This window comes from Bombina bombina, chromosome 7 (assembly GCF_027579735.1).
Source record: "Bombina bombina isolate aBomBom1 chromosome 7, aBomBom1.pri, whole genome shotgun sequence".
Classification (NCBI taxonomy): domain Eukaryota; kingdom Metazoa; phylum Chordata; class Amphibia; order Anura; family Bombinatoridae; genus Bombina; species Bombina bombina.
Genome location: NC_069505.1, coordinates 57,455,342 through 57,470,509, shown reverse-complemented (window position 1 = coordinate 57,470,509; position 15,168 = coordinate 57,455,342). Strand labels below are relative to the sequence as shown.

General features: G+C 35.2%; 1 protein-coding gene across 1 annotated transcript in view; it reads left to right on the top strand.

Annotated features, from left to right (window-relative positions):
- Positions 1 to 3,125: 3,125 nt before the first annotated feature.
- Positions 3,126 to 15,168, top strand: part of LOC128636217 (organic anion transporter 3-like) — a 99,066-nt gene continuing 87,023 nt past the window's right edge. The window contains exons 1-3 of the mRNA XM_053689260.1: positions 3,126 to 3,416; positions 3,494 to 3,597; positions 8,495 to 8,649. Of these exons, the coding sequence (XP_053545235.1) occupies positions 3,126 to 3,416; positions 3,494 to 3,597; positions 8,495 to 8,649 (550 nt within the window). The remainder of the gene's footprint in view (positions 3,417 to 3,493; positions 3,598 to 8,494; positions 8,650 to 15,168) is intronic.

The window sequence follows — 15,168 nt, the reverse complement described above, 5'->3', positions numbered from 1 at the left end:
GTAACTCCGCCTATTGCACCATATAACAGCTCCCTATATCTCCTCCTATTGCACCATATAACAATTCCCTATATCTCCTCCTATTGCACCATATAACAGCTCCCTATAACTCCTCCAATTGCACCATATAAAAAGCTCCCTATAACTCCTCATATTGCACCATATAACAGCTCCCTATAACTCCTCCTATTGCACCATATAACAGCTCCCTATAACTCCCCCTATTGTACCATATAACAGCTCCCTATAACTCATCCTATTACACCATTTAATGGCTCCCTATAACTCCTATTACATCATATAATGGTTCCCTATAACTCCGCCTATTGCACCATATAACAGCTCCCTATAACTCCTCCTATTGCACCATATAACAGCTCCCTATAACTCCTCCTATTGCACCATATAACTGTTCCCTATAACTCCTCCTATTGCACCATATAACAGCTCCCTATATCTCCTCCTATTGCACCATATAACAGCTCAATATAACTCCTCCAATTGCACCATATAACAGCTGCCTATAACTCCTCCAATTGCACCATATAACAGCTGCCTATAACTCCTCCTATTGCACCATATAACAATTCCCTATATCTCCTCCTATTGCACCATATAACAGCTCCCTATAACTCCTCCAATTGCACCATATAACAGCTGCCTATAACTCCTCCTATTGCACCATATATTAGCTCCCTATAACTCCTCCTATTGCACCATATAACAATTCCCTATATCTCCTCCTATTGCACCATATAACAGCTCCCTATAACTCCTCCTATTGCACCATATAACAGCTATCTATAACTCCTCCTATTGCACCATATAACTGTTCCCTATAACTCCTCCTATTGCACCATATAACAGCTCCCTATAACTCATATTGCACTATATAACAGCTCCCTATAACTCCTCCTATTGCACCATATAACAGCTCCCTATAACACATATTGCACTATATAACAGCTCCCTATAACACCTCCTATTGCACCATATAACAGCTCCCTATAACTCCCCCTATTGCACCATATAACAGCTACCTATAACTCCTCCTATTGCACCATATAACAGCTCCCTATAATTCCTCCTATTGCACCATATAACAGCTCCCTATAACTCCTCCTATTGCACCATATAACAGCTCCCTATAACTCCTCCTATTGCACCATATAGAAGCTCCCTATAACTCCTCCTATTGCACCATATAACAGCTCCCTATAACTCCTCCTATTGCACCATATAACAGCTCCCTATAACTTCTCCTATTGCACCATATAACAGCTCCCTATAACTCCTCCTATTCCTCCATATAACAGCTCCCTATAACTCCTCCTATTGCACCATATAGAAGCTCCCTATAACTCCTCCTATTGCACCATATAACAGCTCCCTATAACTCCTCCTATTGCACCATATAACAGCTGCCTATAACCCTTCCTATTGCACCATATAACAGCTCCCTATAACTCCTCCTATTGCACCATATAACAGCTCCCTATAACACCTCCTATTCCACCGTATAACAGCTCCCTATAACTCCTCCTATTGTACCATATAACAGCTCCCTATAACTCCTCCTATTGCACCATATAACAGCTCCCTATAACACCTCCTATTCCACCATATAACAGCTCCCTATAACTCCTCCTATTGCACCATATAACAGCTCCCTATAACTCCTATATTGCAGCATATAACAGTTCCCTATAACACTTCCTATTGCTCTATATAACAACTCACAAAAGCTAAATCCATTGCTTCATAAACCTGTCCCATAAACAGCAGATTTCCTTTGACTCTTCCTATTACTCTGTATAATGGCTTTAAATCCATGCATGGCACTAAAAATGAAACCCTCTATCTTCTCTTATTGCTCCATACAGCTGCTCCCCATGACCCTATATAACTGCTGCTGTCTATTGCTCCATAACTACTCTCTATAACTCTCTGTTTATTGTTTCACTTTAATGATTCCGTTTACTGCACCTGTTGCTCCATATCCTCCCTCTCTTTACTCATCCATACAACCGTTTTGTGTGTCTATAATGCGGGGCTGTAAATATTTAATTACAAGTCCACCTTTGTTTTAATAAAAGCTCATGTTAGTTAGGAAAAGGTGAATTGTTAACACATTTAACAAATGCTAAGTCATGCTTATGTCTCTAAATGCATACAGCAGATCAAATGTTTAATTCTTTTAAAGGCAATCACTTATACTCTAGTTTTCCAACATAAGTTTTATTTAGTGGCCCATCATTTTGAAGACTGAACCACTAGATGCTTTTTTTCTTACTATCTGGAGGAAGAAATCTTTTGAAACATTGTCTTATGTTTTAGGAGAACGTTTCTATGGAACACAGCTCTACTAATTGGAAAGACAAATCTTTTAAAGGGTTTACTCATAATTTAAAAGGAATTAACACTCCAAGAAAGGTTGTACAACAGAATTTGATGAAGACTATCTCATGAGGTTATCAAATGCTTAATAAAAAAAAGACTTGATGCAATTAACTACAACGCATTGAAATTAATAATCTCTCTCCGGGTTCTCTTGTGATTTGGAAGTCACCCAGAAGATGGAAGAATAACCAGAATGAATAAACACTCTTCTCTTAAAGTTCTGTTTCAAACTATAGAAAAGATTCTGAATGAGAAGTAGGTAGTACAAACGATTGGAAGTAATTCTTTTTTTTTTATAACTCAGTCTCAGTCGAACTAAGATTCATCATCACTTATTAGAGGTCTCACTTAAATGGTAGTCTTACAAATAGAAGATAGTCTAATTTCTTGAAATGTAGTTGTGAATTTTAACCTTACATTTTTGAACATTTGCTCCTGGCCGAGAGGAAATTTCACTCAAAAGGCAATATCATCATTTTTAAAAGACTGTAACGTTCACTGACACTCCCACATCTGTGAAATAATTTTCAATCACTGCAGAAAAAAAGATTCACATTTCAAAATGGAAACTCTGACTCATTAAATAACCTTTTATAAACTATTCCACAACTCAGAAAAGAGGTCAACCGATTATAAGAAATTTCATTTTCTCCTCCATATTAAGGACAAACCTGTTACATTTTTGGAACATTCTGCCTAAATAATTTGTAATTTGTCTCCTAGTCATGGTTTTAAAGGATGCACTAGACAAAGACAGCCTCTTCTCCCCTTTTCAGTTGCTCCTGGTTTTCCTTATCTCTACTCCCCTTACTCTTTGTTCCACTCACAACTTCATACAGATCTTCACAGGTGCTGTGCCACCACACCACTGCCGTTCCAACTTCACTCAGAGAAGGTCCAACCAGACAGATCTATGCACTCGTTACATCTCACCACTTTCTAATGAGACGGAACCTTGTGGGGAGAATGGCTGGGAATATGATCACAGTGTATATTCATCAACAATCATTAGCGAGGTATGATTTGCATGGTTGGATGATGAAAAATGGCATATATTGTGCATAACCACTAAGTCTTTACCCTTCTTACACAGTGGGACTTGGTATGTCAGTGGGAGTTTCTAAAAGAAATGGCTCAGTCAATTTACATGGCTGGGGTCCTGGTGGGGGCGATCATGTATGGAACTTTAGCAGACAGGTGAGATACCTATTACTACTGTAAACTTTAGATACTTTATCAGCATCACTAGAGTTACATGATTATTTTTTTACTTCAACATGTGAATACATTTTTTTCTCTTCCCTCTGATAAATTATTTTGTTTATTACTTTTAAATGGCTAAGTTATTAATAAGAGACAGAGAGAGAGAGAAAAAAATATTTATATATATATATAGTGTGTGTGTTTATATACAGTATATATATATATATCTTCGTATTTCTTTTCAATTCACAACGGTTGATATGTGGAATGTATTATTCTCTACTTTATGTTTTTTTATTTGCATAAATAATTTGAAATTCCAATAAAAATAATTAAAAATAAATATACAATAAAATAAAGATAATTTATAAAAAATAAGCATGTAAGTAGATAATCATCATAGGTATACTATGCAATATGTTCAAAAGTTTATACATATGATTTGTATCATTATACTGTGCAGCATGTATAAATCAGTGATGTGCAGTGAGGTCAGAGGCTGGTGAGGCACTAGATATGATACGCCGGAGAAACACATGTACAGAGGGCCGCAAGTACCCCCAACAGGGCAGGTTTAAATGATAGCTGAACCAGTGCACAGGTGACATAATCAGGTGATGGGTGAGAGCAAGTTAGTAACCACTGAGTTACTGATCAGCTGATTACTTCACCTGTGCACTGATTTGGCTATAATGAAAACCTGGCCTGTTGGGGGTACTTGAGGATCATTGTTGAGAAACACTGCACTAAAGCACCAGCTCATTGGAAATGTATTGATTACCTGGAGAATAAAGCACACATACTCTGCTCACTGACACCCACACACACTCTGCTCACATACACACTCACACAATTCTGTGGCACAGTGCCAGTTACTAAGCAATTAGAATGATACACAATCTCTTCTCTACTCACTACTGTATTGTAAAAATAGAAATAATTTACCATACAAGTTTTACACAAAGTTATCAATACTGCCAACACAGCTGCTGCAATATGGTGTTCATATGCACGTGCACATCCCACTTAGGTATGCTCTTCAACAAAGGACACCAAAGGATACCAAAAGAATGAAGTACATAATAATAAAAGTAAAATAGAAAGTTTTTTTTTTTTTTTTTGTGCAATTTCTATCTGAATGATGGAAATGTAATTATGACTTTCATGTTCCTTTTAAAAACTAATTTGATTTGCTGACATGGGGCCAGTAACAGTTGATGCTAATTCTCAAAATATAAATAACTAGAAAAGTCTATTAAAATAGCATGCTCTACCTCAATCATGAAAGTTTAATTTTAAATGTCTCCCTTTGACTATGTGTTTAACCAGTTACTTTACAGTGGCATTATTTCTAAAAACATTTAACTGCAATAATTACATATATTTTTTAAATGACTCATTATCTCCTTTTTATTAATATAAACTTGTATAAAAGCAGCGCATATTAAAAACACAATGCAACAGCTTTCAATTGATTTGTGAATTACAAGTTAACAGCAGTCTTTAAATAAATGGAGACACAGAGAAAAATAAAAATAGATACTGCATCCTCTGACTGAACAGACATAACATATATGGAGTTTGTACCTAATTAAATCAAATAACCATGAAAAAGGGAGGCTTAGCAATATTCAATGTCAAAAACCTTAATTTAAATAATGTGGACACTGCTCACTTAACTTCAAACTCTGGGTTTTAAATTATGGATTTAAATTTGAATTGACCCTTTGACTTCCTGTAAGTATTGGGTTATGCTCACTTACTGCCCCCCCCCTGTTAATGAGCTGTATCTGAACACAATTCAACAAAAACACTAAACCACATTCATTAAATTATCATTTTCAAATCTACGGCTGCTGCACTTACTACAATAAAATGTGGCTGAAACACTGCTCTCTCTGCCTCTCTCCCTTTCCTGCTCTGTAAGGATTCAGGAAGTGACAGTGGAACATTCCACTGCACTTAGAGGGGAAGAACAGAACTCTCTTTTTCACTTTAGCAAAGCTGTCAGCTTCACAGGACAGCAACAAACTAAATGAAAGTTGTTTTTTTTCCGTTTTTGTTTTGTTTTATATGATTTAACATCCAGCCCCAACCCTAAGTTCCACTTACTAATGCCTCTCACTGGATTGGGTCAGCCCAAATGGGACTGCCTCAAATAAGCAGATAATGGGCCATGCAATGATCTTAACCACTTTCATCCAGTAGATGGCGCAGCATGTTGTGTAATGGTGGGCAGACCTGCTTGTGCCTCTCCATTTCACAACATGTAGCTGTGAAAAAAAAATTGCTGGGGAAAAAAAATAGCAATTTTTTTAAAGTAAAAAAAAATAAATATTTATTTTTGCCCATATGAGAGGTGAAGCACTGCCTCACCTGCCTCTAGTGACTGCACATCACTGGTATAAATGCATAAATAGAATTATGTTAAAAAGTAGTGCATATATTTTTATGTATATCTATGTATGTATATATATATATGTATGTATATGTATATATATATTTATATATATTTATATATATATATATATATATATATATATATACTGTGTATATATATATATATTTATATATATTTATATATATATATACTGTGTATATATATATATATATATATATATATATATATATATATATATATATATATATATATATATATATATATTCATTAAAATTATGGTGGAGATAAAAATCTGAGATTAAAATCCTCCATGTCTCAAAAGTAAATCAATACAACATTTTTGCATAGGAAATTAGCACATCTAGGCAAGTTCCCCACTTGCTTTTCCCCAGTAAAACTCCACATACATTGTTACCAATGCACAAGAGGATTCTGGGTAAGATATGCAAATTAGATATGCAAAATCTCAGATTTCTTGCTTCAAATACTGTTTTAACACAGTGATCTATTAATAGGATTATTGCAGCATTACAGAAACCACTGCTAGACAGCCTGTTTTGTTCTTTTAGAACTTGTCAGTAGCAGAAAGATTTATATATACTGTATATATGTATATGTATATATATATATATATATATATATATATATATATATATATATATATATATATATATATATATATATATATAATCTTAAAAGCAAAAAAAAAACGAAAAAATTTAATATTTATTAGTATACTTTATTAGTATACTATACTTTTTTTTTCTTAATGCCCATATAAAAAAATATCAGACTGTCCTTTGAGACTCCTTTCGTGAGATGTAAGTTCTGGTCATAGTTTGGCAGTAGTAAAACGATAATGTGTGCAGTGATAATAATAAACGGCAGTTGATACTTAGGAAACACAAAGCAAAGCAAAATATACAATGTAAACTGACAGGAGACGTTTAGTGTTAAAAAAAAAATGAATACTTAAATGGACAGTATACAGTAAAATAGTTTTTCCCTTAAAGGGACAGTAAAAACCAAAGATGCTATTGTTTCAAACTATAGATAATCCCTGTATTTACCATTCCCCAGTTTTGCATAATCAACACAGTTATATTAATACACTTTTTAGCTCTGTAATTACCTTGTATTTAAGCCTCTGCAGACTGCCCCCTTATTTCAGTTCTTTTGACAGACTTGCATTTTAGCCAATCAGTGCTGATTCTTAAATTACTCCACAGGCATGAGAACAATGTTATCTATATGGCACACATGAACTAACGCCCTCTAGCTGTGAAAACTATAACAATGCATTCAGACAAGAGGCTGCCTTCAAGGGCTTAGAAATTAGCATATGAGCCTACATAGGTTTAGCTTTCAACTAAGAAAACCAAGAGAACAAAGCAAATTTGATGATAAAAAAAAAAATTAGAACGTTGTTTAAAATTACATGTCCTATCTGAATCATGAAATTTTAATTTGGACTTTGCTGTCCCTTTAATGTATTTATTTTTGGGGTTTATTTGTATATATGAAATAGCTGTTTTTGTGCTTTAAAATTACAGCTTATTACAATGGGTTGAGCTTGCAGGTAAAATGAGATCTCATTATGGTATCACTTTGTGTACACACACTTGCTTCCTTATCTTATATATGTCTGTAAACCAAAGCCCAATACTTAGAGAGGACAATGGAAAATGATCATTTTATTAGTTATCTGTTCTACCCCACACCGGGAGTGTAATTTCTTCTGCTGGCATAGCCTGGACAGCTGGACTTAAGAATAGAAACTTTCAGTATAGGTGGGGAAACCACAGGCTAAATCAGGTATTTCAAATGCCGAAATAAGGGTAAATAAGCTACTTGTAAACAATTTAATATTTGACTATTTAATGTATTGCAGGTTATTACACTTATATATTAATATCAATTGAAAAAAATTGCATTTTGAGCAACAAATTAAATTTGAAAATTTATATTTAAAGGGACACTAAAACCAATTTCTTTCTTTCATGATTCAGATAGAGCATGCTATTTTAAGAAACTTTATAATTTACTCCTATTATACATTTTTCTTCGTTCTCTTGGTATCTTTATTTGAAAAGCAGGTATTTAAGCTTAGGAGCCAGCCCATTTTTGGTTCAGAACCATGGATAGCGCTTGCTGGGGGTTACATTTAGCCACCAATCAACAAGTGCTACCCAGGAGAACGAAGAAAAATTGATAATAGGAGTAAATTAGAAAGTTGCTTAAAATTTCTGCTCTATCTGAATCATGGATGTTTAATCTTGACTAGACTATCCCTTTAATATCAGTGAATAAATATAACCTGGGTACCTCCACATCATGTGAGTACCCTGAATCTTCTATGTGCTTATACCTAGTGGGTGATTAATTCACACATACGGCGCCCCTTTCCTTTCCTTGTTAATAAATATAACCTAACTTGTTCATTATCAGTGCACTGTATAGATAGATACTTAATACTGTTATCCACCACAGGTTCGGACGAAGAATTGTTCTCCTCTGCTGTGTCTTGCAGGTGGCTACGATGGGAACAGGAACTGCACTTTCTCCCAACTTTTCCTTTTACTGTGTTTTTCGTTTCCTGACCGGTATGGGGATGTGCGGCTTTGTCATTAACGGTCTTGGCCTCAGTGAGTCGGTGAAAATAAAAATAAAATAATGTTTGAGACATAGTTATATTAAAGGAATATAAAACCCAATTTTTTTCTTTCATGATACCAATAGAGCACCAATGTTTAAGCAACTTTCTTATTTACTCCTATTATTAATGTATTTGTTCTCTTGCTATCTTTATTTGAAAAGGCAGGAATGTAAGCTAAGGTTCAGCATCCTGGGTAGTGCTTGCTGATTGGTGGCTACATTTAGCCACCAATCAGCAAACACTACCCAGGGTGCTGAACCACAAATGGGCCCGCTCTCTTTAGCTTAGATGTCTGCTTTTCAAATAAAGATACCAAGAGAACATAGAAAAATGGATAATAGGAGTAAATTAGAAAGTTGCTTAAAATAACATGCTCTATCTGAATCATGAAAGAAAAAATGTGGGTTTCATAGCCCTTTAATAACTATACAGTTGTAACAAAGAACATATGATAGTTATTGGTCTTGGTCAGGGTATACAGTTTAGTTCATGGTGGGTATGCACTAAACCATTATAATCCTGGTATACAACATACACAATTCATTTTTTCCACTTTAGCAGACTGAGCTGTCACCAATATCTCTGGCATATACCATATGCAGACTTTGGGGCCTATCTATTAAGTTCCGAATGGAGCTTGATGCCCCGTGTTTCTGGCGAGCCTGCAGGCTCGCCAGAAACAGCAGTTATGAAGCAGCGGTCACAAAGACCGCTGCTCCATAACCTATCCGCCTGCTCTGAGCAGACGGACAGACATCGCCGGAAATTAACCCGATCGAGTACGATTGGGTTGATTGAAACCCCCCTGCTTGTGGCCGATTGGCTGCGAGTCTGCAGGGGGCGGCGTTGCACCAGCAGCTCTTGTGAGCTGCTGGTGCAATGCTTAATACGGTGAGCGTATTGCTCGCCATATTCAGCGAGGTCTGGCGGACCTGATCTGCACTGTCGGATCAGGTCCGCCAGACCTTGATAAATAGAGGCCATTGACTGACATGTTTAAAGTGAAGGTCAACTTCACACAACTGCCCCACGGCATTGGATAGACTTTGCATTTTTACCTTTTGAGCGCTCCGACGATAAGCGCAGCTCTCCCGCCCGGCATTTTGTCAAATTGATTGACAGATGAAGATTCTTAAAAGAACAAATCCAAGGATTCGTTCTTTTAAGAATCGTCATCTGTCAATCAATTTTTTAAAAATGCCAGGCGGGAATGCTGCGCTTATCGTCGGGGCGCTGAAAAAGGTAAAATTTAAAAAAAATACTGAAATATAACAAACTTGATTAATTAAACCCACCCTCATTTTACAAAGTCTATCAAATGCCGTGGGGCAGTTGCGTGAAGTTGACCTTCACTTTAAAGGGATATAAAACAATAAATAATTGTTATATAAAAAGATTTATTCAAAGCAAAGATTAGATGTAGAATAATATGTAGATACAGTTTTATAAATTATATTTATTTTTAAATATTCAAAATATAAGTATTAAGCTTTAGTTTCTATAATTTAGTTTTTATAAAGAAATGGGTATCTCCATATTAGAACCTAAGTTTTCCCCTTATCTCTATCTCTTCTGCTTAGGTCAATTAGGTATATAGATATAAAACAAGCAATAAAAAAGATATTGTGCCAACAAGGCTGTGCAGAATGCTTTTAACAATTGTATGTTCCACACAACCTTGTTAGTTTACTCTAACCTGTTTTATATATTTGTTCCTAATGGTGCACAGCAGAAGAGATAGACAAGGGGAAAACCTAGGATGGAACACGATTCTGCCCGTTACCTATAGAAACACAGTGGATATGAGAAAAACAACCATTTTTAAAGTTAAATTACAGGACAAAATAAATAATACATATTTTATATTTACTACACACAATTAAATATTGTATATTCCAGTGTCAAACTGATTAATGTTCCTTTAAGATGGCATAACAGACACTTTTGGAGCTTAAATTAAGTATGCATGGAGTATCATATCCAAGATTAGCACAGGAGATAAATATACAATAATCTCTTGCACTAACAAAAAGAAATGGTAGGTTGGCATCTATAGGAAGATTATGAAAAGATACAGAAACTTTATAGTGGGCTGTTTTTGGCCACACCCATAACCCTGTTGCCCTATCAGATCTGCCTTCAATTTGTAACCCTTTAACAAAGAGCATAGAGAGGTGGAAGATGCACAGACCCCTAGGAGTATTTTGGCTTTACGCAAGGATTTACATGTAATTTATAAAAAGATTAACCCTGGCGCAGAAGGTACAAAATATGAGCTAGGTACACAAGTGGCGCGCTTGCATGCTAATGTAATATCGCACCCACGTTATCTTGTGCCGTATTTCAAGTAGAAAGTAAACATGTACGCTCAAGTGCATTCGAATTTAACGGGTGTAGGGTTGCCATGATTGAAAACCTCGCTTAAAAAAAATGTGCACAAAATGTATCAACATGTATATTTATGTATTTATTTATGTACAGCTGTACATTCATACATATATATACCGTATATATATATATATATATATATATATATATATATATACACACATATGTAAGAGAATTATTGAATAAAAAATTAGCAGATCTAGGTAAGTATCCATGCTTGCTTACCCACAGAAGTATTCTGTATACATTGCTACCAATGCACAGGGAACTCTGGGTAAGATATGCAAATTAGATATTTAATATCTCACGGTATTTGCTTACAAGTACTGTTTTAAACATAGCTATACCTTTTTATGGCGTAGGATGCAGAAAGTAAAACTTCTACACCGCTGTTTCGAGTTATTTGACCATGAGATATTGAATATCTAATTTGCATATTTTACCCAGAGTTCCCTGGTGCCTTGGTAACAGTGTATACAGGTTACTTCTGGGGGTAAAAGCAAGCCTATTTCCGCTAATATTCTATTCAATATTTCTTTATCTCTTACTTTTATGTAATAGAGGATTTTAATCTCATGGTTTTATCTCCTCCATAACTCAAATATATATATGCACATGTATAGACATAAATATTTATTTATACATTCATAAATATATATAACATACAGACCGCACTCGCTAGGTTTCAGAAAAACTTCAGTATTTCTTTATTCTGGTGATGTTTCAAGGATAATCTCCCCTTCCTCAGACCACTGAAGTTTGTCTGAAACCCAGCAAGTGCGGTCTTCATATTTTCTATATATTACCCCTGCCGGCACCTTGGTTGTTGTCATTTTTGGTTAGAGAGAGTGCAGTTCCAAACATTTCCGACTATATATATATATATATATATATATATATATATATATATATACAGTATACAACAGAAGTGAGTACACCCCTGGGCAATACCACTTTAGTATCAATTTATTTAAAATTGTATCACCTTTCCTAAAACATTTAATGTGAAAATGGCTTAATGTATCTTAATGAGTAACAAAGTGATCAAATGTTAATCAATTGCTGCATAATTATGCACAACCCAAGATTTCCACTATCCAAGCCTATCCTAGAAGTTTCATGGATTTTGGTTTCCCACAAGGCAAATGAGTGACATTAAGCTTGTTTTTTGGGGAGCTTAATGTGGCTTAACGTACAAAATTGAACTTAGATGTTAACCAATTTCCCCCAAACTTACCACAATACATTAATCTATGGATTCAAACATATTCTGAAAATTTCAGGAAATTTGATAAAACATACCAAAAGTTATTTACATTTAACTATTGTTTTTAACAATCCTAAAACATTTCGGGGCCAATTTATTAAGCTCCGTATGGAGCTTGAGGGGCCCTGTTTCTGGTGAGCCTTCAGGCTCGCCAGAAACACCAGTTATGAAGCAGCGGTCTAAAGACCCCTGCTCCATAACCTGTCCGCCTGCTCTGAGGAAGCGGACAGACATCGCCGCATTTCAACCCAATCGAATACGATCAGGTTGATTGACAGCCACCTGCTAGCGGCCGATTGGCCGCAAATCTGCAGGGGGCAGCATTGCACCAGCAGTACATAAGAGCTGCTGGTGCAATGCTGAATGTGGAGAGCGTATTGCTCTCCGCATTCAGCGATGTCTGTCGGACATAATCCGCTGATCGGATCATGTCAGACAGACACATAATAAATAGGCCCCTTCATGTGAATGGCTTAACGCAAAAAAGAGCTTAATGTACCAAAATTTGCCTAAACATCAATCAATTGCCTTGAAACTTGGAACAAACTCAGTTTTTCACTTTCAAAACCTATCCTAGAAGTTTCATGGTATTTGGTTTCCCACAAGGCAAATAAGTGACATTAAGCTTGTTTTTTGGGGAGCTTAATGTGGCTTAACGTACAAAATTGAACTTAGATGTTAACCAATTTCCCCCAAACTTCACACAATACATTAATCTATCTATTCAAATATATTCTGAAAAATTTAGGACATTTGATAAAACATACCAAAAGTTATTTACATTAAACCATTTTTTTACAATCCTAAAACATTTAGGGGCCAATTTATCAAAGCTTCAACTGATAATACGATGGAATCCGCTAGAATCTCGCGTCATATCTGATGCAAATGGAATCTGCCGTAATTATCAAAGTGTCAAGATCGTCAAATGTTGAAATGTGTGACATAATATACCCTCCCGCGATCTCAATCTGACGCAGATCAATGCTTGCGTCATCCCAGATGTTTCAAATACACATTCGACTCTATATGACCCTTTTTCCAATTTACCAAACATTTAACAGGTACACTTGCGTCTATTCCAGCGCAGCATACCGATCGTTCAAACCGCTACCCTTGAGGCCGCGGATGCCATATAAATCAATTGGAGTCTGAAAACACAGGAAGGTTATGTTCGATTTCTGCAAGACAATAAAGCATATTAGATAATAAAAGTAAATTATAAACTTTATTAAAATTCTATACTCTTTCTAAATCAAACAATATTATTGCTCCAAATTTGGTGCAAAGTAATGCTTCAATTTTGATTCACTAGTAGATATAGGGATAAAAATGAAATACATTACTACTTATGGATTATGTTACATCTTTGTCTATTATTACAAAGCAAGAGGACAATATTATTGCTCCAAACTTGGTGCACTAGTAGATATAGAGATACAAATTAAATAAATACATAACATAATATAGCTAACCTCCTTTTTTATTTTTTTTGTTTTTTTTGGATAAATCTATATACACCATGTTTAAGGCATGTAATACAAGTCCCACTCACCACTTCGCACCAAATTTGATGCAACACTTTTCACACCAAATATGACGCAATACTCCTAGACAACCCACACATTTTTTTCCCACCACTTTTGATAGGGATATGCATAATCACATGATTTATGACATCAGCTAATCAAATTTAAATATACATTGTATAGCATCACTAACGAATAAAATTGCTCAATACTTGTGTCATTGATCACCCATCAGAACTTGTAAGTCCTATCTGTTACATTGTGTATTATACTTTGAAAGTATGTATATGTGTAATTAGTATTAAAGATAAACATTGATTCTGACATTAGGACGCACAGTGTAATATTTTAGACAATGATTTTAAAATTTGAATGATGTTTGATTCAATATAATCTTAAACTGATAGCTCAAAGGGATAGCCCACCTAACATTAAACTGTCATGATTCAGATACAGCAGAAATTAAAATCACCTCTTTACTGTCATGCTATTTTTAGTGTATTTCTACCTTCTCTTGAATTTAATTTTCATTAAGAAATGTCATCTTATATGCCAGACGATTTTATAACACCTGTGTAGGGGTGGTTTTTAAAACTAGATTGCAATCCAGAGGGGTTACACAGGTACAGAGAGAAAACTGGCCTAGCTCTTAAAATATCCATTGATTGTAAATAAATACATATGATACCCTGATGACATGTTATATTCACAATTATTCCTGCTCAGAATAATAATACATTTACACTATATACATATATTGGTATAAATAAACACAGAGACATGAAATACAACATTGTTTAGAACAAAAAAAGGAATTTAGGGACATGTAAATATGTTTGCAAAAGATTTCTGACATAACACACACACTCACACACATATATATATATATATATATATATATATATATATATATATATATATATATATATATATATATATATATATATATATGCAAATTATGACACTTAGGGAAGTCTCCCTATGTGTGATGTGGGAATCCAGACATGCTCAGTGTGCCTAGAGGGATATGTTTGCACCTCACTGACGAGGCCCACAATAGGCCGAAACGTACGTCTGGGGTTTTGCTGTATCTCTCGTTCAGAGAGGGATTGCCTGGTATTTTGGGGCTGGGCTGTACTGTGAAGTCAGGATCAGACTGTTATGCTTCAGGAAAGTTCTTATCTGTGAAAGGCACATGTTGGGCAAAAAGAGGCTGCTTCTTGGGTGGTAACTAGCCATAGAACAAGCTATTATGCTATTGTTCGTTCTCAGGTTGAGCACTTCTCTCAGGAAAAACCTGAATAACTGCAACATCGATGATTGT